This window comes from Manis javanica, chromosome 11, assembly GCF_040802235.1.
Source record: "Manis javanica isolate MJ-LG chromosome 11, MJ_LKY, whole genome shotgun sequence".
NCBI classification, from domain to species: domain Eukaryota; kingdom Metazoa; phylum Chordata; class Mammalia; order Pholidota; family Manidae; genus Manis; species Manis javanica.
The window spans coordinates 69,686,197-69,714,087 of record NC_133166.1 but is presented as its reverse complement, the minus strand read 5'-3'; the positions used below and the strand labels follow the sequence as shown (position 1 = coordinate 69,714,087).

Below are 27,891 nucleotides of genomic sequence, written 5' to 3'. Positions count from 1 at the left end.
GTGGCCATTCCCAACTTTGTGGATTGGGTCAGTGTGAGCTAGTGATTTCTTCTTAACATCTTACTATTCTGTTCCCTTGTGCCTCACCCCTGCCCCACCTGTAGGCTGCTCAGGAGTCACCACGCATATATTCAAGGGAAGAAGTGAGATCCCACAGCAGCCCTGAGACTAGGATCTGGGTGACTTTGGGCCGTGAGGTCTTTGATGTCACAGAATTTGTGCACCTACACCCAGGGGGACCATCAAAACTGATGCTAGCAGCCGGGGGTCCTCTAGAGCCCTTCTGGGCTCTCTATGCTGTTCACGATCAGTCCCATGTGCATGAAATACTGGCTCAGTACAAGATTGGGGAGCTGAGCCCTGAAGACAAGGCACCCTCCACTTTAAAGACCTCTGACCCTTATGCTGATGATCCTATACGTCACCCAGCTCTGAAGGTCAACAGCCAGCGCCCCTTTAATGCAGAGCCTCCCTCTGAGTTACTGACAGAATCCTACATCACACCCAACCCTATTTTCTTCACCCGGAACCATCTGCCTGTACCTAACCTGGACCCAGACACCTATCGCCTGCTTGTAGTAGGGCCACCTGGGGGTCAGTCACTGTCTCTGTCTCTGGATGATTTGCACCAGTTCCCCAAGCATGAGATTACAGTTACTCTGCAGTGTGCTGGCAACCGGCGTTCTGAGATGACTCAGTTCAAAGAGGTAAGAGGTCTGGAGTGGAGTATAGGGGCCATTAGCACTGCACGCTGGGCTGGAGCACGGCTCTGTGATGTGTTAGCCCAGGCTGGTCACCAGCTCTGTGAAACTGAGGCCCACGTCTGCTTTGAGGGACTGGACTCAGATCCCATAGGGACTGCCTATGGAGCATCCATCCCTCTGGGTCGGGCCATGGACCCTGAAGCTGAGGTCCTGCTGGCATATGAGATGAATGGGCAGCCTCTGCCTCGTGACCATGGCTTCCCTGTGCGGGTGGTGGTTCCTGGTGTGGTGGGTGCCCGCCATGTCAAATGGCTGGGCAAAGTGAGTGTGGAACCAGAAGAAAGTTACAGCCACTGGCAGCGGCGAGATTACAAAGGCTTTTCTCCATCTGTAGACTGGGACAGTGTGGATTTTGACTCAGCTCCATCTATTCAGGAACTTCCTGTCCAGTCAGCCATCACTGAGCCCAAGGATGGGGAGACAGTAGAGTCAGGAGAGGTGACTATCAAGGGCTATGCATGGAGTGGTGGTGGAAGGGCGGTGATCAGGGTAGATGTGTCTCTGGATGGAGGCCTAACTTGGCAGGTGGCTGAGCTGGTTGGAGAGCCACAGCACCCCCGAAAGGCCTGGGCCTGGCGGTTATGGCAGTTGCAAGCCCCTGTGCCAGCTGGGGAAAAGGAATTGAACATTGTTTGCAAGGCTGTAGATGACAGCTACAATGTGCAGCCAGACACTGTGGCCCCAATTTGGAACTTGCGAGGCGTGCTCAGCAATGCCTGGCACCGTGTCCACATCCATGTCACCCCATGAGGTGAAAGGGAACCATCTGTTTCCCAGAACTACCTTCTCAACCCTTTTCCACAACCATCCTTTGGTCTCATTACCACAGAAAAACCTTTCCCTCTCTCTCTCTACTTCTTGGACCACAACTTGTACTGTGCCTTCCTAAGCCACACACACACTGCACATTTCCACTCAGTTATCAGCCCTCCTTTAGCATTATGCTATCCCTCCTGCCCACTGATCTATGCCAGGGAAGAGCTGTTGGAGCAAGGGGCTAGAAGTGGGGAAAGTCATTCTAGAAACAAGTGCTCTTTCCTCTTCCTACCCCACCTCCATTGCAAATGCTTATTACCACCTAGGCCTTATTTTGCTTTTCTTCTTGGATTCTTCAGAGAATGTGTGTGGATATGTGTAAGAAAGGTATATATGAAGCTTCTGCCTCTGGGTTGTGAGGGGCGCAAACCCCTTTATAGTTTTCACTTTTCTAACTACATCAATAAAGTATCTGTTTAATACTAAAAACACAAAAAAGGAAAAGATAACGACTTTCGACACTTCTTCAACCTGGGGCGTGAACATGTAGCAGGAGGGAGGTGCATTGATTGGTACTGGGATGTGGAATGAATTCAAAATGTGGTGTAGGGGAGGAGAAAGGAAGCAGGTGCAGAGAATTCAAAAGTGGGGCTTGCTTCTCTGAGGTCTGTCATCTGCAGGGCTGCTTAGGTGATACCCCTAAGAGAAGATGTTTTTAATTGGTATTCTTAAGCCCTTCCCCCGACAATTCCTGCATTCTTGGCAGGAAAGGCAAAGACTGCCAAGAGCTTAAAGTCAATATTGTCTTAGGAGGAGCAGGACAAAACTTCGCACTAGGGTCAGAGGTGCCGGGATACGTGGGCGTCCAATGTGCGCCTAGTTTGCAAATAAGGCGCAGATGAAGGGGCGGCCATTGAGCTGCCCTCTGCCCTCGACCGCGCCTTTAGAACAGGAATCTTTCGGCGCTCGGCTACTCTCCCCTAGCTCTTCTCCCTTTCCCCAGCAGTATTCCCGGCTTGGGGGTGCTCGGTGTTCAGCCACACAGCCTGTCGCTTGGTAGTGGGACCGGAAATTGTTCGGGGGCGGGGGGACGGCTGTGATGGGGGGGGTTTATGGGGAGCATCGGTTCCTCCTCAGGTGAATCCGCTGATGGAGATGGAGAAGGAGCCGCCGCCATCGCTGAGCGCCCGGGTCCTGGCTTCGGCCCGGCTGCCGCCGCCTCAGTGACCCCACTCCCCCCGCACTGGGCCGCCCGGGCCAGAGTGGGGGACCCTCGCCCCCCGCCCTCCTCTCCCACAATTACCGTCCCCTCTCCCTCACCCCCACAACCTGCGCGCGCACGGAGCCGCCTCAGGTGAGTGAGGGGCGGGGCTTAGGCGAAGCGCGGGGCGGGGCCTTGCTCCGGGGGGCGGAGCTTGGGGCTGGGGCGTGAAGCGGGGAGACGTGGGCGCGGGGACTGCTGGAAGGGGCGGCGGGTAGGGCTGCGGCAACCCACGGGGAGAAGGAGCTGGCCCGGGGCAGTTGGGCATGGGTCTCGGAGTTAAGGAGGAGGTAGCACGGCCCTAGGGGTCCTTAAAAGGCGGGAGCCGGGTCGAGGCCGTGGACCGAGGACAAAAGCTGGGTGTGTGAGGCTTCTCGGTGGGGTACGGCTTGGGTAGAAAGAACAGAGACACAGCGGAAGAAAGAAGCAGAGAAGGTACTTGGGCAGAAAGATGAGGGATCCTGGGGTTTTGTCGATAATGCTGGAGAGAAGGACATAGGCCTAGGTGGGCAGATCAGGGTGCCAGTGAGCAGAGTGGGAGAAACGTGGTAGAGAAAAAACTTAGGGTGGAGTGGAAAGAGTTGTCTGGGGTGAGAAGTCTAGGGAACTTGAGAAGCAAAGCTGGAAAGGACGAGATTCACTGTATGTGAACCTTAAGAAAGAATAGAACAGAGCAGACTTGAGAAGCAGTCTAAACCAAAATAGCCCTCCATGTACCTCCTCGAACTGCCCCATCCCCAGATATTTTCTTACCCCTTGTCTGCTAGAGTCGTAGGTTCTCACTTAAATTTTTCATTCAATTTCTATGCTTTTTTTTTTTTATCATAACTGGTCCTGTCTGGGGACAGTAGAATGTTTAATGGAACACGAATCTTTAGATATGAGATGTTTAGGAAATAAGGTACCCCTTTTCCCCCTACAAGGTCAAGAATTTACTTAACTGTGCTTCCAGGAAGATTTGCTACATTACTGACCACATTATGTCAAGCTTTGCATACCTTCTTTCTCCTCAAGTCCCTTCTCTTAAGCAAAACTGTCTACTGTTGTGACTCTTGTCAACCCCCACTTACATGTTTGATAGCTTCATCTGTGCCCAAGTCTCCCTAGTCTGACCCCTCAAAGCATCGTGGTGAGCTTGGTATGTTCCTGACTTGCTCACATGTCAGCTTTAGGCCTTTCATCATCATGGGCAAGTTGGAGACTGGAGGCCTGGGTGTCTCCCAATACTGCTACTTGTTCACTTTACTTGGGTGAAGGTACGTGTTCATATCCTTAGGAAGCATTAAGAACAGGTGACTGACTACCTAGAATATTTCTGCATAAGGTATCTCGGATTCTGAGGACAAGACCAGATAAAAGACCAAATCAGATCATCTTTGGGTGTGTGGTGTCTCATTTGGTAGGGGTATGTGAAATGCCTCGCTGAGAATCCCTTATCTCCTCATGGTCTCCAGTAGGTCAGTGAATCTTGCTTTATGGTATATGGGATACTTCAGCCCTCCACCCCCACCCCGACTAACAGCCTAAAGCCAGAGAATCTAGACAGCTCTCTGGGTCATGAGAATAGGCAGAAGAGTGGCTCCTGAGATAAAAATAAAGCCTTAAAAGAAGAAAATAGCCTTACAGTTATAAAGCAGGAGAAATCTCATGGGAGCTTCTGGGGTGGGCCCCAGCGTGTGGGAGCTGTCTTCTGGCTGGCAGCTTCAGAACTGTTCTTGCCTTAGTCAATAGACACTGATGTCTCCAGCACAAAATATAATGGCTTTTTTGCCCACTAAGTAAGTGCCTTTAGTTCAATTGTATCTTATATGCAGTCCCCTTTCTCTTAGTAGGTTAAGGGTAAAGCATTTTTCAGGACTTGGCTTAGAAATAAGTCCTGACTTTTTTCCAGTGAAAATGCAATTGAAAGTTTCTTCTTTATTTCCTCTGAGTTTAAACATGCAGCTTGTACTTCCCAGCATGGGCGAAATATTATTCTATCTTTTACCACCCCCTCCCCAACATCCGCAAAAGAATGATTTTCTCGCAACTGTCTCGCTCTCTTCCCTCAACACATACAAAGTAGCCAGGAAAAATTAAGATAGGTTATTGTTGGCAGGTATTTCTGGCCTCATTTTACTCTGGAGGAACAAATAAGAGCGTGGAATTCTGTCAGTGTAGACATTGCCACAGCAGACTCTCTTTGTTGGTTTCTTAATCCTGCTGGAGAAGACTCTGAATTCCAGGCTGCTTGATTTGCCTTCTCTTCTTAGAAGAGATGTGAATTCTGTGTTGGAAACAGACAGGTTCAAGGTTAATCTGAGGAAAGTATCTAAGAAATGGTAGTGTTGATATGAATGGCCTCATCTGTCTCCCTCCACCCCTCTGGGTAGCATCAGCCTGTAGCCTCTGCTGGAATGTATATGCTGGTGTAATCCTTGAGCCAAGGAGTTCTGTTTATACTTTAAAGAGACTTAGTGTCTAGATTGTACTTTCTTCAGGCCCATAATCTCTGAAAAGAGACCAGAAAGATAGAATTATTTCTTCTCCCATCCATAAACCCGTGTTTCTAGTTGAAGGATTTAAGTCATTAAGATACAGGCACCAAAACTGCTCACTTCATTACCTAAGAAAGCAAGCAGCTATGGCAAGATTTACCAGACTGCTAACATGGGTTTTATTTGTCCTACTTCAGTCGCTAACCAGTGACTCTGGGCTTAGTTTCTTCTTCTGTTAAAAACCAAGAGATCGGAAATGATCTCTCAATTCCATTCTAGCTCCAAGATTTCCCAGGTGCTAGAGTACTGCTGGCCCGGGCCATCTGCATGAAGAGAGGCTTACTAAATTGGATTGTCAGAGCAAGGTTCTTTGCTAGCATGGGAGCCTAAACACATCTTTTAGTCCCAAACAACACTGAGCTGTTTTGAACAGTGTGCATTAAAGACTTTTGGTCAGTACTGCTCTAAAGGCAATTGTTGCTGTCTCTTCCACCTTTTTGCCACCCTACCCCAGTCAGTATAGTTAATTGAGACTTTCATGTAATTTCAAACTTCACTTGATAAAGCTAACCCTGTTTCAGGTATCTTTGATTTCAAAACATTATTACTGAGCCCCCCTGCTCTGCTTTCTTTACCCTGCCCAAACATAGCTGAACACCAATGACTTGTAGGGCCCTCCTATAAACACAGGGCTTGCCTACTCAATGGTATACCCAACCCCAGAAGGTATCATCTCATGTGCATCATACCTAGTGATTTATACTGTTCAGTTAGCCCTTTCCTTGGTTTCTTCAGTCCTGAAATGAGACGGAGGGGCAGGATTGTTTCTCCTCCCACTCACAAACCTTAGCCGCCTCTCTGTTCTGCAGCCTCCATGGAGGGCAGGGAGGCACAAAGAACCAGAAAAAAGACGCATCCATCTGAGATCTAAAAGGAGACAATGACATGATATTTTCCCACTGCACAGGTGTGTTTCCAGCTCTTACCCTTCTTATTTTAGAGGCTGGCCAATCCTAGGATGATCTGAGAATTCATCCCCTCTGCGCTGCTGTCCAAGCACTTGGATAATGAAGCTGAGCTGTCTTCGTCTGTGTTATATGTAGACAGAAGGTCATTATCTACTGCCTGGTGAAAAAATTAGTCAGACAGACAAATGAGCTGAGAAAAGGTTGGTGGGTTTCCTTCAGAGGGCACTAGGTTGACCTTAAAAATCATTTTAGAGCTCGAAATTGCTCAGCATCCAGGTCTGTTTCCTGGAAAGGGGCATGCAGGCAGGTTGCAGATAATACCTAATTCTACCTCTTCTCTCAACCCTTTGCCCTCCCCCCACCTCCCCACACAAGCAGAGCCAGCTGTGTGATGCAGCATCTCTTCACCCAGATCTCACTGAGCTCAGGAAGGCACAGAGAACAGCACGATGCTATGGGTTTGATCTACTTGCAGTACCTGAACTGCTCACTCCCAGGCAGGTGGGAAGTTGTCTTAGATCCCAGGTCTGAAGGAAGACCAGAGAAAAAATTTCTACTTCTCCCTTTTGTAGTTTGGAACTAACAGCCTTACAAAACTCCCTTTTGTGGTTTGGGATGGCATGGATGCTTCCCATTGTTTCCACCTCCACCCTCTTCCACCACAATACCCTCCTCACTACCTTTCTACCCATTGGGCCACATGGAGTGTGTTTTAAATCCCAATTTTGCATCGTCACTATATCAAACAGGATTTTTTGGTGCATCTGAAGAGATTTAATTACTTGTGATGTCCATCATATTTCAGGTTTTCAGAGCCACTACATAGAGAAAACTTGACTTTCTGACATTTTTGTTACCAGTAGTTAGAGCTGTGGGAATGTTTTTTGGGAGATGGGGATGGTAGCTGACGCCTTCCCTGCCCTTGAAGTCAGACCTTGGCTTGATCCTCACCTGTCTCTTGTCAAGAAGTGTGGTGGGGTATCTGTCTAAAAAGAATGCCCCTTCCTGCCCCTTCCTGTTCAAATGTCATGTCATGTTAATGAAAAGAAAGCCAGGGCCATGGAGGACTCTTGCTTTGGTGCCAAGTGGATTCAAAAGAACTAGGAAGAAGATCTGTTTCCAGGGTTACAATGACCTCCCTCCTTAGAGATAATTCCTTTTGAATTGGGAAACTAATTGTTTCTTGTTGCTTTGTATCCAAGTCACTGAACTGAATTCACAGTATGTGTGTGCCTACCCCATCCATGAATGATGTCTATGTTGCTATCAAGTGAGTTTACTTCCAAGATCTTTGAGCCAAACTTGTCTTGTATAACTAACTTCTCTCTCCTTATACCTCCTCCCCCTGGAATGTGTCTCCAGTTGGCGCTGTGTGATTTGGCCTAGTTCCTCCAAGGAGACACTAGGATCTGCCTTCCTGGCCAGGCAGGGGAGGAAGTGCTTTGAAGGGTTGGGAGCTGGAAGGTTGAGAGGGAGACTTGAGCAAACTGAAGTCTACCTACCTGGCTTTCAGAATGCCAGGACTGAGAACAGCAGAGTCTCTATCCCTTCTCACTCCTGGGGTTACCAACTTGGCATTTAAACCAGATGGAGGAAGTGAAAGACTGATCTTGCCTAAGATGTGTCCCAGAGTACCTGCTAAGAGCAGGTAAGAAGCAGAAGAGCTCAGTTTACTGCCAGGCACAAAGTCTAACTCAGAAACAACTCCTTCAGACCCTTCTGAAAATTGTTTTGGGGCCATCTGGGCAAGTGCCCAAGAATGAGATGCTGTACCTGACCCAGTGCCATGCTGGGTGCTATGCCCCAGCTGCTCTGCCCACCCAGTGCTACTCTAGCCCTGGTTCACACAGGACACATACGCGGACACATTAGCATACTTCTCCCTGTAGAGCCTGCTCAACTTGCTCTTCCTTTTTAAGTAACAGACTGCGCTCCCATGGGATCACACCAAAGGAAAAGATTCTTTAATTGATGTTAGAACAGTGGAAAAGCAAAAAGATCCATGAAGGCCTAGGGTACCCAGGCTTTCAAAAGGTAGCAAGATAGGTTAATGGAAAGAGCACACCTCAGAGAGGCAGGATACTTATGTTCTTTATCTTGTTCCAGTCTTAAGCATGAGCCCTGAGACAAGTCACTTAACTGCTCTGAGTTTCTCCAAGCAGAAAATGGGAAAAATTCCACTCACTCCTGCTTTTCCTGCATATGTGTGTGTGTAGTCACATGTGGCATCTTGAGCTTTGCATTTTGAAAAATCCCAAGGGGCAATTATGGAGCTAATGATTTGGAAATGAAAGCAGCCTATGAATACCAGGTCATCCTCTCTCATCTTTAGGTCTCTGACCACTGCAAGTTCTGTGGCTAATTCCAGAGGGTATGAAATCACTCATCACTGTGGACTTGGGCTCTTCTAAGCATTGCCCCTAAGGGAGTCTTCAAGGAACCACTTACTGTGGCTTCATCTGCCAATCCAAATCTCAGTACCAAGCCTTGTCCATCCCTGGGAAGGTGTCAAGAAAAGAGGAGTTGAAAATCAACTTAAGAGAATTTTTTCTTCCACATCCAGGCTTCCTGGGTGAGACTAGGAATCTCTCAATGAAATCTCAGGGAGATCTGCTTTGTGAAGTGAAGGAAAGCCCATGTTCCAGGCTTTCTCATGAGACTTTGTAGAGGAGTGTGATGTCTCTCAGACAAGAATGACCAGAGTGATGGGAAGCGATGGTAATAGACCCCCTGCCCCCATGTGTCAATATAGGACTACAAGCAGACCAAACTTTTATCCATCTGCCTCAGTGAGAGCCTTCAAAGAGACCATGAATCTCGGTGGCAGCTCAAGCCCCTTGCCATACACTTGTTCCCTCAAATCTTCCCCTGGGGTATTTATTTTTCATTAATTACTGGTGAAATCAAGTTCCGATATATGTACATCTCCACCAAATAGATTTTTTTTTCTCCTCCCACAGGCTCATAAGGAGATAATTCATTGCAACAAATTATCACCTTTAATGTTTCTCAGTTCCAGATTGTTTAATACTCTAACTGCCAGTTACTGCTTGCCTTCCCTCATCCTAACCTGCATGGTAAATCCAGGCTCCTCTCTCCTTAAAAAAAAAGCAGGGTAATTGATGAAAGGGTAGGGGACACCACTTAGAGGTTTAATTTCTTTATTACACCTTGGTAGAGGACTCCTCACTGAGTCCTGAGGTGGGCTGCTCTCTCCCATTTTCTACTTTCCTGTTGGCCTTCCTCCTGCTGCACACCCAAAAAAGAATCCCTTGAATGATGGAACCTGGCCTCTTCCTCTTTTCTACCCGACCCTTAATTAGCTCTTATAGAGGCTGCCCCCAGGGCTGACCTGTAACCTGTCTACTTTCCCACAGCATCAGCTCCACCTACAGGGGGAGGGTCTACTCTCAAAACCGCATGCTCAGAACCACTCCGGAATATGACTGTGTCTTCATGCTAAGCGGCTGGGAAAGCCTGCCGAAGTTGTGGGTTGGAAGAGGCTCTGGGGTTTGTAAGTCAGGACACATTGCCTGGACGAAATATGAGGCTTTATTTTTTAGGATCAGAGCGCATTTACCTTTAGGTTTCTTGCCAACTCCGGAACCTTAGAGAGAAACTTCCTCCTTCCCAGATCTGGCTTCTAATGTCAGCTGTTTTCTCTTTCCACAGAATCTCGCTAAGATGGACCTAGAAGACTGCAATGGCCGCTCCTATATGTCTGGTATGCTCACTTGTGCATTGTTTGTAAGGGGTCAGGAGCGGAGTCCTGTGAGCGGAGTGGCTGCTTCAGCCTAGCACAGGACCTGAGTGCCCTAGTCACTGCGCTGACACACTTGGTAGTGTTTGATAGTGTGCATTCCTTTGGGCCATTTTCACATCCCCTCCCCAGACACTGAGGACAGGGAAAGGGGTGGGGAATAGGCAAACATGTCAGGAGAGGAGTTAAATTTGAGAAAGGAGTGATTTGAAGCAAAGAGGTGGAAGGAAGGTGTGATTCTTTATCCTGCGCTCTGAGGTCACCAGCCAAACATGACATTCTGTCTCAGCCTAGTAGAGAGTGGAGGAGGGATTTAAACCTCGGGGGCCTAAGTGACCAGGTGGTATGTAAATGAGTGAAGTGGGTTAGGATAATGAGCAGAAGAGAGCAGTGGGTACTGTCATGAACTGGAGAGCACAGGTCCTACCTCAAGGGGCAACAGCTCTTAGGTGGCCACCCATCATTGCCACATGGGATATCCATTGTGGCCAGAACTCCCACTTTTTTCTTTTTTTAAATTTTGGTATCGTTAATCTACAATTACATGAGGAACATTATGTTTACTAGAGGGAGATATGTTCATGAAGTCGCCCATCACCAAGACCCCCCCACCATGCCCCCATTATAGTCCATCAGCCTAGTAAGATGTTGTAGAATCACTACTTGTCTTCCCTGTGTTGTACAGCCCTCCCTGTGCCCTGCCCCACATTATACATGCAAATCAGAGTGCCCCCTTTCTTCCCCCTCCCCCTTATCCCACCCTTCCCACTCATCCCCCCCAGTCCCTTTCCCTTTGGTAACTGTTAGTCCATTCTTGGGTTCTGTGAGTCTGCTGCTGTTTTGCTCCTTTAGTTTTTTTCTTTGTTCTTATACTCCACAGATGAGTGAAATCATTTGGTACTTGTCTTTCTCTGCCTGGCTTATTTCACTGAGCATAATACCCTCTAGCTCCATCCATGTTGTTGCAAATGGTAGGATTTGTTTTCTTCTTACGGCTGAATAATATTCCATTGTGTATATGTACCACATCTTCTTTATCCATTCATCTACTGCTGGACACTTAGGTTGCTTCCATTTCTTGGCTATTGTAAATAGTGCTGTGATAAACATAAGGTGCATATGTCTTTTTCAAACTGGGCTGCTGCATTCTTAGGGTAAATTCCTAGAAGTGGAATTCCTGGGTCAAATGGTATTTCTATTTTGAGTTTTTTGAGGAACCTCCATACTGCTTTCCACAATGTTTAAACTGGTTTACATTCCCACCAGCAGTGTAGGAGGGTCCCCTTTTCTCCACAACCTCGCCAACATTTGTTGTTGTTTGTCTTTTGGATGGTGGCGATCCTTACTTGTGTGAGGTGATATCTCATTGTGGTTTTAATTTGCATTTCTCTGATGACTAGCGATGTGGAGCATCTTTTCATGTGCCTGTTGGCCTTCTGAATTTCTTCTTTGGAGAACTGTCTGTTCAGCTCCTCTGCCCATTTTTTAATTGCATTATTTGCTTTTTGTTTGTTGAGGTGGGTGAGCTCTTTATGTATTTTGGATGTCAACCCTTTATTGGATCTGTCATTTATGAATATATTCTCCCATACTGTAGGATGCCTTTTTGTTCTATTGGTGGTGTCCTTTGCTGTACAGAAGCTTTTCAGCTTGATACAGTCCCACTTGTTCATTTTTGCTTTTGTTTCCCTTGCCCAGGGAGATATGTTCATGAAGAAGTCGCTCACGTTTCTGTCCAAGAGATTTTTGCCTATGTTTTTTTCTAAGAGTTTTATGGTTTCATGACTTTCATTCAGGTCTTTGATCCATTTCTAATTTACTTTTGTGTATGGGATTAGACAGTGATCCGGTTTCATTCTCTTACATGTAGCTGACCAGTTTTGCCAACACCAGCTGTTGAAGAGGCTGTCATTTCCCCATTGTATATCCATGGCTCCTTAATCGTATATTAATTGACCACATATGTTTAGGTTAATATCTGGACTCTCTATTCTGTTCCACTGGTCTGTGGGTCTGTTCTTGTGCCAGTTCCAAATTGTCTTAATTACTGTGGCTTTGTAGTAGAGCTTGAAGTTGGGAGACGAGATCCCCCCTGCTTTATTCTTCCTTCTCAGGATTGCTTTGGCTATTCGGGGTAGAACTCCCACTTTTTTAAGAGAAATCAAAATCCAGATTTTGCATGAACTATCTCCATTTTAAAACAATGACTCAATATTTAAAAAACGTTCTATGAAACAGGCCAAACTTATCTACCAGCTGGCTCCTTCACTCCCCCAGGAGGGAATGATCTGCATCTCTACAAACAGTAGGCCAACAATTGATAGCCTTTGAAGTCAAGAAATAGAGTTCAATTCTTGTGTCCACTAGTCCTTTACCATGATCATAACATGTCATAGCCTTCATACCTGCCAAATGCTCTGAGACAGACGAGACCACTACATATAGTATGAGTGGCTTTTAGAAATATGAAAGCAATCTAGATCCTCTCAGAACTTAACAAGGTGAAAAGAAATGAACTTTATCTGAATCCCTCTTTGAGACTGCAGGAATGTGACAGTGTAGAAAAGAGTCTAAGACAGAGTTTGTCTTTCAGATGGGAGGAATGTTTGGACTATTAGACTGTCAGGGCAGGAAATGATTATAAGAAGAAAGGGAATCCAGAAATGGGTTTTGACATGGTGCATATCCACATCAGAAATTCACACACCATTATACAAGTGACCTATGTCTTTTTTTTTTTACCCTCAAGTGGGGCCAGTGGAGGAAAAATGGGCATGTGCTAAGGGAGATAGCAAGATGAGACAGAGACAGCATAACAGTTATTGACACACCTGAGTAATATAAAGTAAGACACGTACTTTGACCCCTTTCTCATTCAAAGAGGGAAGGAGTTGGGATTGGTAAAGGCATTCAGTACCTGACACATGCTGGACAGAGTGACAGGGATTGAGTCCCACTTAACTGAAAGAGACCTTATGGGAAGTAAAGTCGTGGCCATTCTGAGGAACCAACCAGTCCTCCTACCTTTTGTTCACTTAAGCTTATTCAGAAAACCACTGTTGAGCAATAGCAATGCTCCGGACCCTGTTTCATTGCCGGGGACTACTTAGACAATAAAAACCAGTCCCTGCCCTAAGGCAAGCTCATGAAAAACTAGGAAGGTACCTGGGGAAATAGCTCACAGAGCTATTTTCAATCCTGTCTCTGAAGAATGTTGGATATTAGAGGAAAACTTCATTGTGCTAGGACACTGAGCTTTTCCTCCTGTCAGCAGGCTGGTATTTCCTAGATGAGAAGGCAACCCTGCACAGTATGTCTTTTGTGTGGAAGTGGAGGCCAGAAACCCTCATCTGTGTTTTGAGAATTCTAGAAGTCAGCAGCTACCTTAGAGAGTGAAAGCTGAGGTAGGGCTAACCTTAGTGCTGCAGAGTAGCCCCTCCATGACTGGGCATGGTGGAGACAGTCAGACTGAGTGGCATCTGAGAGCCCATCCCTGACTGGCCCTCCTGGGACCATACAGTAGCTGTGGGAGAGGCTGCCTGGTGCGCCAGGCACCACAGCACTTCTGCCTCCACACTGGGCAGCCTTTCCTCACCTGGCCACTTAACGAAGTGGGTATCTCTCCTGTTCTTTAGAGATTTTCCCTTCTCACAGAACCTGATACAGCCCTTTCCTCCCCTGTCTGTTTGTAGAGATGCAGATCATTCCCTCCTGGGGGAGTGAAGGAGCCCATTAATTTACCACCAGATCTCTCCCCACTCCCATTCCCTATCTTTCAAGGGAAACTCAAACCCAGCACAGGCAGTTGACTGACTGAGCAGTGCTTGTCCCAAGTTTGCTGGGACTGAAATGTTTAAGGGAACCTTACTAGAACGGGATCCAGGGGTGGGCAGCCCAAACTTTCAAGGCCTCTTCCATCCCCAGATTCTTGGAATCAGAAAATCTAGTCTCCAAAGTAGGTCAGCACATCAGTGAGCAGCAACTCTGGAAGGGAAGGGAACAGAAGCCTTGTCTTGAAAGAAGGCAGATTTATCCAGGGCTGTTGGCTGCTGGGGCTCCACGGCACGGGAGAGAGGGGAGGTGGGGAAACTATACCAGAATTTTGCCTGGGATCTGAAAGGGCTCAGGGCCACAGAGTAACGCTATCCTGAGACCAGACTGCCAACCCTTTCACTGCTAGGAAGTAGGGGCTGTCAGTCCCCTGGTCTAGCGAGCACTTCCCTCCTGGAGGAGGAGGGAAAGGAGTGCCTGAGTTTGTGGGGAGGAGCTCTCACCGATAGTGGAGCCTTGAAGCTGCCTGGTGTCCTGGGCCCCGGGACCTCTGGGTCCTTGGCTTCCCCAGCTGGCAGAGGATTGGGCCTTCCGGGGAGGCTCCCCTTCCTACCACCCCAGGGCCCATCCGCATCTCTCTCTTGCCTCTCTCAGGCATTTGTTGTGCCATTCCTCTTTGTCTGCTGGGCACGAGGGCAAGGGCATCTGCCTCCCCCTCTTTGTGCACACCCACCACTCCCCATCCCTTTCCCGGCATGGGCAGGGGATGCTGTAGCCTAGCGCTCCCCAGCCAGACACTCGATGTGCTCTCCAGCCCCCTCCCCAAGCACATCCAAGCTTGCGCTTCCTCACGCTCTCTCCCTCTCCTTCCCTCCCTCCGCCTCCCTCTCTCTCTGTCTTACACATACTCTCTCTCTCTCTCTCTCTCTCTCTCACACACACACACACACACACACACACACTCACTCACACACACCCGGGGCTGAGCTCTTCTGGCTGCAGCCCAGCCGTGGGCCCCTGCTCACCGCTGCCTGCGAAATGACGGCGGTTCCCCTCACTTCCAGGAATCCACGCTTCCTGGAAGGTGAGTGGCTGGGCTCACCCCTGCCTGCCACCGAGACGCAGACATGCATACACCGCCTGCACTCCCTCGCCGTTTCCAAGGCGGCGGCCGCATTCGCACTCCAGGGTCTCACCGGCAAGGGAAGGATAATGTAAGTTCAGGCAGAAGGTGGCTAGTGGAGGGGGAGGGTGCCGGGCCAGGGAGCTAGTTCAGTGACAAGTCCCCAGCCTAAGGAGAGGGAGAGGATGGGGGCCGGCACAGCAGGGGAGGCGGCATCCTCCCCACACCTGGAGGAGGGGAGGGTGTGCGGTGTAGCTGAGCAAAGGCTGCGACTTGGACAGTGGGAGCGTGGTGACATCTTGATTAGGCCTTGGGGACAGCTGTAGAGCTGCCCAGGGTGAAATGCCAAGGCAGGCCTGGGTGGGAATGGGTAATACGTTGGAGGTAAAGGGGAACCTCAGCCTGAAACAGATGTAGGGGCCTCAGCCTCTTCCCCATAGTAGAGCTGGGGGTGGGCATCCATCCTTGCTCCTGTACCTGCTGTTCCCTGCTGGCAGACTAGCATCCTGCCACCCAGAGCCCATGGTCAAGAAAGGGAAAGCAGTGAGGATGAGGTTCCTTGCAGAGAGGTATGGAGATTTTCTGGCCTCACAGCTCCTCCCTAAGAGGTGGCCACTCTGAAGAGACCAAGAAAGGGCAACCAAAGTGGAGGACTAGTCTCCTTCAGCATGTGAACACATTGAGCTTGTAGGACATTGCCCTGGCTCCTATCTCTCCCTCCTGCTTTTCTGCCCTTTACCCACCTCCTAGTTCCTAGCTCCCAGTGAACCTCATGATTTTGCTTTGCCCTCTGAGGGTTCAGCCAATCTATGATGACTTTGACCAAGAAAATTTCTCTGGGACCTAAGAATGGCCTTAATTATTGGCTTTGACAGTCCAGGATTTCTTGGGAGTCCCGGGCATTTGAAATTCTTTCACTGGGGTTTCTCTGGCTGAGAGAGGGACTACTGAACTTCCTAAATCTGACTCTGGTCTCCTCCATCCTCTGGCTAGAACTCAAAATCCCTGGGGTCCCATAAAGCCTTTCTGACCCCTGGAATGGATTCATTTCTATGTGTTAGCCCCATAAAAATAGACTTGAGCCTGTTTCCCTCTAAACTTTATCGTAGGGAGGGCAGTGGCATCAAAGAGCCTCTTGAACTGCTAGTGTGACTTTGGAGGCACCTGTTCTTCCTTCTGTTCCCAGTCTTTAATAGGGAGAGCCACAGAGGATATTTCCCCCTTAATGTCCCCAAATATCCCTTTAAGGATACTTTCTCCCATATAGCAAGCCCCTGGCCCCAAGAGGCAGACTTAGCCTAGTAGGCTGGGACTAACAATGGATTTCCAGCAGCCTCATTCATCCTTTTACGGTCCAGAGCTCATCACCAGGGCCCAGACTCTGTTATTCCCCCATTACTAACATCAAATAATTTAGGGCAAGTCAGCACTAAGGTTTGAGAAGGAATTAGAAGATACCCTCTTCAGCCCTTCTAACCATAGTAAACCCTACACTTAGTTACAGGACATACTTTAAAACTGGGTCTGAGTCTACAGGTCTTCAACCCACAATGCTAAGATGCTCACTTCATGGTATATGTGTTTCTAATATGGGCAACTTTTTAAGAAAGCTATGGCTTATCTAAACGGCCCCAGCAGGGGAAACAGTTTCAAGCCATAAGGCATTTTCTCTAGATAGTGAACAAATTTCCTTAGATTTTGATGGGATAGAATGGGGGAAATGGGACTTTAGGAGAGGATATGAATGGGAAATGGTCCCAAAGTCCTGAGTGGCTGTTTTCTTCCCACTGACCAAAGCTGGAGAGGGATCTCCCAGGAGGGTGTGTTCCGGATTTCTTGCCTCAGGCCCAAGACGCCAACCATTATATAATGGAATCTTTATTTTGTGAAAGTAAGTATGGGCATAGCTGGGAAATTGGGTAAAATGCTAATAGGTGGACTTTAGGGATGAATTTTAGGGTTTGTCTCTCTTTCTCTCTCTCTTCCATATTTAGGCCTGTGTACACACATCCATGCATGTTCATGTTAGCAGATAATGTAGAAGGCTCTGGGTGTGTTAAGCCCAATAGGTATGTTTTCCTCATGTATATCTACGTATGTGATATGTGTCTGTGTGTGTGTGTGTGTGTGTTTACCTACGTGTTTTATTTCACCTGTGTATTTGTGCAGAAGATTATGGGCAGGAGGGATTCTTTTTAAAGATAATGATTCATGTTTTCAGGTAATGTTATCTGATTTTTAAAAACATGCATGAAACTCAAAATGCATTTTACAAAGCATTTTGTCAACAAGTTAAAATGAATATATTCTGAAATATAAAATGATTATTTCACTGTCAAGGGAACACCAAGTAGTAAATTGAAATGTGACTGGAATCATATCAGATCAAAAGCTTCCTAGAGTTGTCACATTTTTGCTAATTTTAGAAAGTCTAACCCCTCCTCTGTGGAAACAATGAGTCTCAATTGGGTGTGTAGGTGGTAATTAAGGCTATGAGCACAGACTGACTGTGATCCAGTCTAGGGCCCACTGCTACCAGCTATGTGACCTTGGACAAATATCCCAGCTGCTTCTGTGCGTCAGTTTCCTCATCTGCAAAATTAAGGTAATATTGGCACCTACTTTATGGAGTTGTGAAGGCTAAGGGAGATAACTAATTTAAAGTGCACAGAACACTCCTGGTACGTAGTAAGCACTCATCAATACCAGCTGTTACCACCGTGATTACTGTTGTTATTGTTAGATTCATGGGCAATTACAGTAGCCCTTCCTGCAGATCCCAACCTGGTGCTGGGGGCTCCGCAGAAGAACATAGGGAAGAACATCTGTCCTGAACCACCTCCCTCCCAAGGCCCCCATTTCCCTCTCCACCCTGGCCCACCCAGCCCCAGCCTTGCTTCATGTGGACGTCAGGCTGTGATGCTCTTCCTCTCAGGCCTAGATAAAGGTAGGGTGGGCAAGGTGTAGCCACTGAGCCCGCAGAAGGCAGCACCGGGCAAACAGGCTGGCGGGGGCATGAGGTGTGGTGCCCAGTGTATAACACTACCTTGCACTTGGTGACAAGATAAATGTTTGTGAAACTTAGCCGCGTTTTGAAAAACTGAGGTGATGGACTGTAAATGGCCCCAGCTGCAGCTTCACCTGTGCTCTTGTTCTCTTCCCCAAGGTAGCGGAGACTCATCTCTGGAGAAGGAGTTCCTCGGGCCCCCAGTGGGGCCCTCGGTGAGCACCCCCAATAGCCAGCATTCTTCTCCCAGCCGCTCACTCAGTGGTAAGTGCAGCCTCCCACCCTGCCCTGGCACTAGGCACCCCCATTTGTGTTTAGCCTTTGATTCATCTTCCATTGGCAGCCATTTCCCCCTCTCTGCCTCCCTCTGGTTTCCTGCTCAGGGTCTCTAAACCTACTAGGGAGCTCAGTGACTAGAGTTTTCCTGACTTCTGAAAGGAGGGTGAATGGTCACTGCCAGGCAAGGGTGGGATTAGAGTGGAAGCTCCAAAGAGAGATTCTGGGGTTGGAGAAACAAGTAGACAGGGTGATTCTGAGCTGGAATTAGATAGCCATAGAGGTGAGAAGGATCTCCTACTCACCCCCCAATTCTCCCTCCCAGAAAGAGTCCCTGGACTGTCCCTCCTCAGCTGGCCCTAGGTCTGTGAAATTCTCTAAATGGCTGAAATAGGGAGGGATGTAGGACAGAGCTAGAGCCACCCTTCCTCCTCCCCTATCCCCCATCTGGATTTGTATTGAGGTAGTAGAAGGACTTAGTGGTGCAGAAGGGAAGGCAGCGTGAGCCCCATTTGTTGCACAGTTTTTCTCTTTCTTCAGCGCTCTGGCTCTTCAGTCTTCCTAGGACTGTTTTCCCACCGCTGTTATTTGCTGACTTCCCACCCAGGGCCAAGCCAGACATATTTTTTAATGACAAGAGAATGGAGAAAAAGACTCCCCTTAGCCTCCTCCTCTCCCCAGTGACAGAAGATATCCCATGTACCCCAACTTTTTGCTTTAAAACCTATTTGCTTGGTTGGTGGGATAGGAAGAAAAGGTAGTTTCAGGTCCCAGCAGTACCCTTATACCACTACCACGGTTACTTAGGGTATGTGCCTCCTTTAAAGCCTGAATGTCTCAGGGTCTGGAGACCCTACAGAACTTCAAGAGTGCCATTCTGGCCTGTAGGTATGTTCCCACCTTTGCCTGTCTCTATCCAAATACTCTCCCACCCTCCAGCCAACTCCATCAAGGTAGAGATGTACAGCGATGAGGAGTCAAGTAGACTGCTGGGGCCAGATGAGCGGCTTCTGGAAAAGGACGACAGTGTGATCGTGGAAGATGTCTTGTCAGAGCCCCTGGGCTACTGTGATGGGAGTGGGCCAGAGCCTCACTCCCCTGGGGGCATCCGGCTGCCCAATGGCAAACTCAAGTGTGACGTCTGTGGCATGGTCTGCATTGGACCCAATGTCCTCATGGTGCACAAGCGCAGCCACACAGGTGAGTGGCCGGGAGACCTGCGGGCCAGAGGCTCGCTAGGAGGCCATGCCTGCAGGGGTTAGCCTCAGGGGTCTCTGGCACCTTTCCTAGCTGATGGAAAAAAGGGTGGGAGGGATGTAGACTTCCTCAGTACCTTACTCCCCTGGCACTTCCCTCAGCCGCTGCTATAGTGAAGAGCTGGTGTCTCTCAGCAGGTGCGGGAGATGGAGGTGGTGTAGCCTCAAGAAAGGTCCCAGAGTCTTTAAAAGGGGTAGGACTCCTGAGTGTTGTTTGCCTCCTCCTCCCACCCACCGCCTGTGTCTCATGATTTAAAAAGCAGAAACAGAAGCCTCCTGTCACCTTCCTCAGGCTCCCAAGGCAGGGTGAGCCCTGTGGGGCTTAGTTTTTGGCAATAGTCTTTGGGCCCAGGGTTCTATCCTGTTTTCCTTCTCCCTTCCACTCACCTGTGATCCACACCTTCCCAGAATGAAACTGTTTCCAAGGGATCTTCATGAAGCATGATTCGGTGTGTAACTTGGTCCTGCCTCTCAAAAAAAGGTGTTCTGCTATGTAAGAACTTGTTCGTTATGCTTCAGAAGATTGGAGACTGACGAGAATTAGGCTTGGGGTGGATTAATGATTGTACATTGAGCATTGAGTCCCCTATACAGAATTTTATTGTTGTTAACAACCATTTGATCAATAAATATGAGAGATGCCCTCTCAAAAAAAAAGGTGTTCTGAGAGCCTCCCTTGGGGCGCTCTCCCTTGGGGGACTCTCCAGCCTCTGAAGTCCCTCACCCCGGGGCCTCTGGCATCTGTTTTCCACCCACAGGGGAAAGGCCCTTCCACTGCAACCAGTGTGGAGCCTCCTTCACCCAGAAGGGGAACCTGCTGCGCCACATCAAGCTGCACTCCGGGGAGAAGCCCTTCAAATGTCCCTTCTGTAGCTACGCTTGCCGCCGGCGTGATGCACTCACTGGCCACCTTCGCACACACTCTGGTCAGTGATGGTCAGAGTGGGGGCAATGGGGGGGACACCCCAGTGCATTGGAAAGGAAGTGCAGTGACTTCTCTTGTATTTGGGGAATGAAAGCGGCATTGAGGAGGGCAGAGCACACACAGACCAAAATAGATAGGGCTCTGCCCCTCCAACCCCTCCTTTGGGCGGCCTGCCCCATGGGGATGTGGGGACTCTTTGATGGGGCATTTTACATCTGCCATGCGAGGACATCCTCGGCTCTTAATAATTACCCTCCTGATGTTGGTGCCAGAACTATCTGTGCCCCATCATTCCCCACTTCTGAATGCAAGGAAACCCCTTCTCCCAGTCACATGTGCTGCAGGCCCCACACCTGTCACCATCTTCACCAACACCCTCACCGGAGATCATGTGGGCAATTGCTATCTGTTGTCTCCTTTACTTCCTACTGGTTTCTGAAAATATCCATGGGCCTCCCAGAGGAAGCCTAGGAAAAGCCTCGGTTCCCCATCCCAAGAGGTTTTCAACTTCTGAAAGGCAAGAGCAAGTCCAGAGGGTGCCTGGAGTTCAGCATTCAGAGCAGTGGCAGGACCTGGACTAACCAGTTTTCCTGAAAGCCCCAACCAAGATTGTTTAAATTGGAATATGTCTCTTGAAGCACCTCACTAGGCTTTAAGCTTTTGGCTTGGACTTGGGAAGAGGCCAGCAGCTGAGCTGGCAGGAAGGTGGGAGCTCAAGACTGGGAAAAGACAGGAAGAGGGCAGAGGGGAAAGAATTAGTAGGGTCTGTCCTTGGAAACTTTACTTGCTATTTTTCTCTTCTAAACTCTCCTGGGCAAAGATTTAAAGGGATAGAGCAGTCACTCACTGCCCTCTTGCTTTTTCCAGCCCCCTACCCTGCTTTAGGTTCTGTCACCTTGAGCTGGGCAGAGAAACAGAGTGAACACTGTTGCTTCATACTTTGTAATCTACAAAGCATTTCACTTGTGTCTCCTCCTGGGGTCCTTACAACAATTCCCAGGGAGGCATTATATCCCCACTTTGCCAACAAGGAAACTGAAGCTCTGGGAAAAAAGATTTGCCAGTACCAAGCTATTCTTCAGCCTCCCTGGAACCCTGGCAAGGTTCTGTGCCAGAGAATTATGCTCCTTTTCCTCAAATGAGGGGCAGCTTCCACTATTTCGAACAAGGATGGCTTGGCCTTTATAATTCTTACAAATTGAGGCCAGCTGGGTGGATTTTGGATGTTGTACTGTAGGAGATTATTAGGGACAGAGCAGATGCAGAGATACTGTCAGGTGGCATCTCTGTGAGATGCTTTCTAATACAACCCTATAAGAGTAATGAGGTTCCTCTCCTAGGTGTTAAACCATTTCCCCAAGAGTCTTGGTTGGGAGGGGATCATGGCATTCATCTCATCCCCCAGATATTAGGGTTTACAGGGCAGGAGCAAGTGGTAACAGATTAGCAGATTAGGCCCAGTTTAAGTGGGTGGGGGGAGTAGTAATTACCAGACCCCTAGAGATACCTTCTGTCTCAAAAGTAGCAAAATATGTAAAATTAAATGTACTAGTACCTTGTTTCCATTACTTTTTTCTCTTCTCTCACAAATATATCCCAGAAGTTGTCTTTAAAAGAAGTGTTGATCTCAGTTTTCTTCAGTAAAAATAAAAACTTTATAACCCATTCTCTATTTAAAATTTTAAGGAAGACCTCCAGAGTTGGTGTTCTCTTTTTTTGCTCGCCTCCTTTATTTTCCTCTTTGTTCTTTCATTCTTTTTCTCTTCTCAGAATTTCTGTCATTGATGGTTTTTCTGGGCTTCTCTTGGTATCTCAGTGAAGAGAGACAGAAAGAAAAAAGAGCAGTAAAATCAGGCTAGGGGTGGAGGCACAAGTGCAAGTAAAGGTCAGTGAGAACTGCCTCTCCCCACACTGGCAGGCTAAGGGCTCTCATTTCTGTTACCCCAGCCCACCAATTTTCCCCAAACCAAAGCAGACAGATCATAAGCAAAAAAAAAAAAATCCCCTTCTCTGATAAATAGCACTTACACCTGCCTGCCACATGGAAAGGTTAAACCACAGTCTGGGCCCCAAACTCTGAGACCCTGGGGTGGGGCCAGCTTGCTTGCCAGGGATGGTCCCCTACAAAGTCCCTGGGTTCTCCCTCCCTGTGGGCAGCAGTTGGCCATCGAGGTCCACCAGCAGCCAGAAGCTATATGCCCTGGGTCCCCTCTCTCCTCCCAAAGCTGCATATTGCCTGTCTTCTCTAAGGTCTGGCCATCTGTCCACACTTGCAGCTGATACTGGGTAAGGGAAGATAAGCCGAGGATTCAGCTGAGCAGCATCCCTTCCTCCCTGTGAGCACTTCTCCTGGGTGATTTGCAGAGTCAGGGCACTGGGAGAAGGAGTCTGATGCTCTTTGCCTTCTCTGCCCTCCACAGTCTCCTCTCCCACGGTGGGTAAGCCCTACAAGTGTAACTACTGTGGCCGGAGCTATAAACAGCCAAGCACCCTGGAGGAGCACAAGGAGCGGTGCCACAACTATCTACAGAGTCTCAGCACTGAGGCCCAAGCTCTGGCTGGCCAACCAGGTGGGGCTGCAGGCAGGGCTGTGGGCGAGTCAAGGGCAAGGCCCAGGAGAGTAGAGGACAGCGTTGATTCCAAAAGGGATGGGTCTGTGGGAAAGGGACAGTTACCTCGGTAAATCTGCTGGGCACCCCCGTTGGTGCCGAGCCCTGTGGTAGGTGTTGCCAAGAAATCTAGAGGTAAGGAGAGATTTGATCTATGTCCTCATTCTATTCAGAGAGTGAGAGAGAGTGCAAGGAAGTGTAAAATCGGGGTCAAATGTGTATGACTGTCCTCAGTTACCTGAAGTGTTTCCTGGGGTGAGCTCTAGGTAGGGTCCAGCAAACAACCCAGTTTCCCAGGCACTGGGTATGATCGTCCTTGGCTGCTGACATGCTGATTTGTCTCTGCAGAGGTGGCTGGGCCAGTGCCAACCATGCTCAGCTCCTGCTTGTCCCCACCTCCTTCCCACTAGGTGATGAGATCCGTGACCTGGAGATGGTGCCAGACTCCATGCTGCACTCATCTTCTGAGAGGCCAACATTCATTGATCGCCTGGCCAACAGCCTCACCAAACGCAAGCGTTCCACCCCGCAGAAGTTCGTAGGTAAGAGTCTTGTCAGAGAGGAACCATCAGCTTTTAAGCCCCAGCTCATCTAAATCTGAGCTGTGGTAGCCATTAGACCAGTTGGATCTGGAGATTTGATGGGAGGAAAAAGGGGTCTGGTGGTCTCTGGTGCTCAGAATCTATCCCCAGAACAAGAAGGGAGTGAAGAGGGAGAATGTACCTTGAGAGGATGGAGAGGGGCCAGTGTTGAGGGCTCTCAGGGTTGGGTAGGAGGAGGGGCCAGGGAACTCAATCCTCCCAATTTGTGAGCACAGCAAGGACTTCAGCCTGTGGGGGCTGAGAGAAGGGCTCTTAAGCATCCGAGATTGGTGAGTACAGGGTCCACCATGGCATTGGTCTTTAGCTCTCAGGACCTGGAGTTTTACACAAAGTGATAAAGGAGATATTAGGGATCGGTGGGCTCTCACATTATAGCCTGGAGTCAGGGAGCAACCCCACCGAGGAGCTGACTTCAAGGGAAATAAGGGAGGGATGGCAAATAATGTTACAGCCGTCCCAGTGATGAGATTCTCCAGACCCAGCTCCGCTGAAGGTCTCTTCTCTACAGGCGAAAAGCAGATGCGCTTCGGCCTCTCAGACATCCCCTATGATGTGAATGCGGGTGGCTACGAGAAGGACGTAGAGTTGGTGGCCCACCATGGCCTGGAGCCTGCCTTTGGGGGGTCTCTGGCCTTTGTCGGGGCAGAGCATCTGCGTCCCCTCCGCCTTCCACCCACCACTTGTATCTCAGAACTCACGCCTGTCATCAGCTCTGTGTATACCCAGATGCAGCCCCTCCCTGGTCGGCTGGAGCTTCCAGGGTCTCGGGAGGCAGGTGAGGGACCCGAGGACCTCGCTGATGGAGGTCCCCTTCTCTACCAGGCTCGAGGCCCCCTGACTGACCCTGGGGCATCCCCAAGCAATGGCTGCCAGGACTCCACAGATACAGAGAGCAACCACGAAGATCGGGTTGGAGGCATGGTGTCCCTCCCCCAGGGCCCTCCACCCCAGCCACCTTCCACCATGGTGGTGGGCCGGCCCAGTCCTGCCTACGCCAAAGAGGACCCCAAGCCACAGGAGGGTTTACTGCGGGGCACCCCAGGTCCCTCCAAGGAAGTGCTCCGCGTGGTGGGCGAGAGTGGAGAGCCTGTGAAGGCCTTCCGGTGCGAGCACTGCCGCATCCTCTTCCTGGACCATGTCATGTTCACCATCCACATGGGCTGCCACGGCTTCCGAGACCCTTTCGAGTGCAACATCTGTGGTTATCACAGCCAGGACCGGTACGAGTTCTCCTCCCACATTGTCCGGGGGGAGCATAAGGTGGGCTAGCGACCTGCTGCCCTCCACTGCCCTGCCTGCAGGGGCTCAGCCCTGCCCCCCACTGCCAATGAGCTGTGTGGCCCCCCCCCACTGGCTGCCAACCTCATGCTCAGCCCTGGCCCCCGCTCACCTAGTCTCCTCTACCCCGACTGATCAGACATTGTGAGGAAACAGGCCTTTTGCTTATGCTTCTCTTTTGTCTCTTCTCCCTTCTCAGCCCATTCACTGAGTTATTTATTAATATAATTCGATTTTCTTCTGCTTTTTTTCTTTAATTTAGACCAGTCACTTGCACCTCCTGCCCTCCTGCCCACAGTCTCCTTCCACATTAGGCCCAGTTTCCCTCTCTTTGGTTTAGCTTTGCCCCGCAGCCCCAGGTGGGAAGCTCCCTTGAGTTCTAAGAGACCTTGAGCTTTTTGCTTTAAGTCCTCACCCTTTGCATTATCTGCTTCTTCAGTGTTGAAACTGATAGCTCCCTCTGGCCATACCTTAGCTCTGTGGCATTATACCTCCTCTCTGGGACCCTTCAACCTGGTACTCCATACCTCTTGTGCCCTCTCACCTTAGGCAGCTTGCACTATTCCTGAACAAATGAAGAATTTCCTCATTTGGAAGTAAGGGCTGAGGAAATTCTCCCCAGGCACCGTGGGACTGAGGGTCCTCTTGACAGCCCCCTAGTAATCTGAGTTCCCCAAAGCCCACATTCAGGACCTCCCTCTAGGATGTGGTATATTTATCCTCGAACAATCCCCAGCGCTGCTGTACTCTTGTACACCTGCCGGTCTACTCAGTGGTAGTTTTGTTCTCCTTGGAGTGCCCCAATTTTATACTCTCAGGGGCCGAGGCTAGGTCTGCGGTCCTCTGACTCTGACACATTGGGAGCCACAGGTGCCTAACTGGGAACCAGGGCATGGGAAGGGGGTGAGTTAAAATTCTTCTCCTTTTCCACCTCTTAAACTTCTTCACTCTAGTGACCTTCCTAGGTTGTCAGGGCCCCTGGGGTCCTCGTCCTTTGAGAAACTAGTGGGTTGCTGCCTGATGACAAGGGGCATCTCAACCCCAGTCATGCTGCCTTCTCCTCCCCCTCAGCAGGATTCACCCTCTCATTCTCAGTCTTCTGGGCCCTGTTCTTAGGATCAGTGTCTCTTTTCTCTCTTCTGATTTTCATATAACCAAAAATTATCCCAGGATGGGCAAGGACATGTGCCCCTCACCCTATTCCACTCTTGTCCCAGCAAGAATAGGATGGGCGCAGCTGGACTAGGGGTCATCCTTTACCCCCTTCTACAGTCAGCTCCCAGATGTGGGGCAGGAAGAGGCAGTCTCCTCCCGGCTACTGCGGAGACCCCTGGCTGCTTAGGTAACCTGGTCAGTGAGAAAGAGGCAGGAGGAGACTTGCTCCCCTGCAAGTGGAGGGCTCTTTCTACAGGAGTTTCCTGCCCAAGGCCTCAGCTATCCCATTCTCTGCTTCCTTGAGATTCAAACCAAAGGCTGTTTTTCTATATTTAAAAAAAAAAAGTGAAAACCAAACACAGCACCTCATAAGTTGTAACACTTGGTCCTTCTCTCTCCCCTTCCCTCTTTCTTTCCATGTTGTCCTGTCCTGATTGGCTCTCTTGCCTCCCACTTATCTCACTCCCTATCAGGGATAATTTAGGGGGATGGTAAAGGGTTGGCTAAGGAACAGACCCTGGGTTCAGGGCTCCTAAGAGCTCTAAGAGGAGTTTACCTTACCCCCTTATGGGAAGGGGGACCCTAAAAAACACTTCTCTTCCTCCTTTTTCTCGCCCATTACGTGTGGTCTCCTCAGGAGAACCAGCCTGTCATGAAGGGACACTATGTTCCTCCTTGTCAATGTAGCAATAAACAGATGCTGCCAAGGGCAGAGGATGTGGACTTAGCTGGGAGGAGAGCATCTCTAGTGGAGGGAAGAGTCTTTTCAAAGCACCCCAGGGAACTGGCTCCTTGTTTCAGGATGGCAGCAGAGCTGAGATTAATATCTTGGGTTCTCCTCTACTGTTCTGGTTATTGAGCCATTTCCCATTGAACCCACCCATACCTCTTCTGTGTCTGCTGTTGTGTTTGGTGACACCTCATAAGGACTACTCCTTTCTGCGGTATCAGAGCCTTAGGATGACCCATCCCTCCTCGAGTCAGCTTTGGCACCTGTAACCTCCTGGAATGTGAAGGACTATGCTCTGAGGCTATACTCTGAGCCCATGAAAGCAGAGACTGGAAGGGCAAGACCAGGTGCTAAGGAGGGTAGAGAAGGGCACTCTGGCTCTCTCCAGACCATCACTGCACTTTAACCAGGGTCTTAGGTACAAAATCCTATTCCAGAGTCTTCCAGCTCTGGAACCTCGAACATCCTCATGCTCTCTCCCAGCTCCTTTTGCATAAAAAAAAAAAAAAAAACATTGAAACCCACATGGAGAAAAGAGGTGTTTTCTTTTTATACTGGTATTCAAAATCAACTCCACCCCAAAAAATTTCTAAACAGACACTTTTCCAGTGTTTTTTGTGTCAGTGTCCAAGCTGCAGATGGGATTTTATAACACTTCTGGCAGCTTTCCTTGTGTACATAATATATATATATTATATATATTTTTAATCAGAAGTTATGAAGAACGAACAGAAAAAAAAAATTACAGAAGCAAGTGCAATACCACCTCCTCTTTCTCCCAGGGTTTCATTTGTAGCCTATGCTTGGTGTCTCCTTGGACCTTGCCCTTCACCTCCTCCTCTTCCTCCGTTTCTCCCCTTCCGTTTTTTTTTAAAGAGTTTTTCTCCATTCTCAAGGGGAGTTAAACTAGCTTTGAGACTTATTGCAAAGCATTTTGTATATGTAATATATTGTAAGTAAATATTTGTGTAACGGAGATATACTACTGTAAGTTTTGTACTGTACTGGCTGAAGGTCTGTTACAAATAAACATGAGTAATTTAACACCCCTGGTTGTTTTTGTAGACTTTCTTTGCCTTATTTTTCTGCTGGGGGTAGCAGTGGGGGGATCCTTGCAACATAGTGTACCAACTACCTACATTTTAAAGGTGAACAAATCTAAGATTAAAAGGA

The 27,891-nt window shown here is 48.9% G+C and overlaps 1 protein-coding gene and 1 long non-coding RNA gene across 7 annotated transcripts in view; one reads left to right on the top strand and one right to left on the bottom strand.

Annotated features, from left to right (window-relative positions):
• IKZF4 (IKAROS family zinc finger 4) overlaps window positions 1-27,764 on the top strand; it is a 31,912-nt gene extending 4,148 nt beyond the window's left edge. The window contains exons 1-9 of one of the 6 annotated variants that reach the window (XM_017645779.3): window positions 568-707; window positions 9,899-9,950; window positions 16,678-16,771; window positions 18,047-18,151; window positions 19,103-19,363; window positions 20,178-20,345; window positions 22,765-22,914; window positions 23,364-23,495; window positions 24,064-27,764. In XM_017645779.3, the coding sequence (XP_017501268.1) occupies window positions 9,930-9,950; window positions 16,678-16,771; window positions 18,047-18,151; window positions 19,103-19,363; window positions 20,178-20,345; window positions 22,765-22,914; window positions 23,364-23,495; window positions 24,064-24,824 (1,692 nt within the window). In that variant the 5' untranslated portion in view covers window positions 568-707; window positions 9,899-9,929 and the 3' untranslated portion in view covers window positions 24,825-27,764. Of the gene's footprint in view, window positions 1-104; window positions 708-1,510; window positions 2,875-9,898; window positions 9,951-14,821; window positions 14,972-16,677; window positions 16,772-18,046; window positions 18,152-19,102; window positions 19,364-20,177; window positions 20,346-22,764; window positions 22,915-23,363; window positions 23,496-24,063 lie in introns of those variants that run through there. The other 5 variants (XM_017645777.3, XM_037008913.2, XM_017645782.3 and 2 more) reach the window with 5 other exon arrangements.
• On the bottom strand, window positions 2,884-14,867 carry LOC118970644 (uncharacterized). The gene is made up of 3 exons (XR_005058692.2): window positions 14,783-14,867; window positions 6,245-6,383; window positions 2,884-5,047 (listed from the first exon to the last, which is right to left on the bottom strand). It is a non-coding gene; the product is annotated as an uncharacterized lncRNA (long non-coding RNA).
• Window positions 27,765-27,891: the final 127 nt, after the last annotated feature.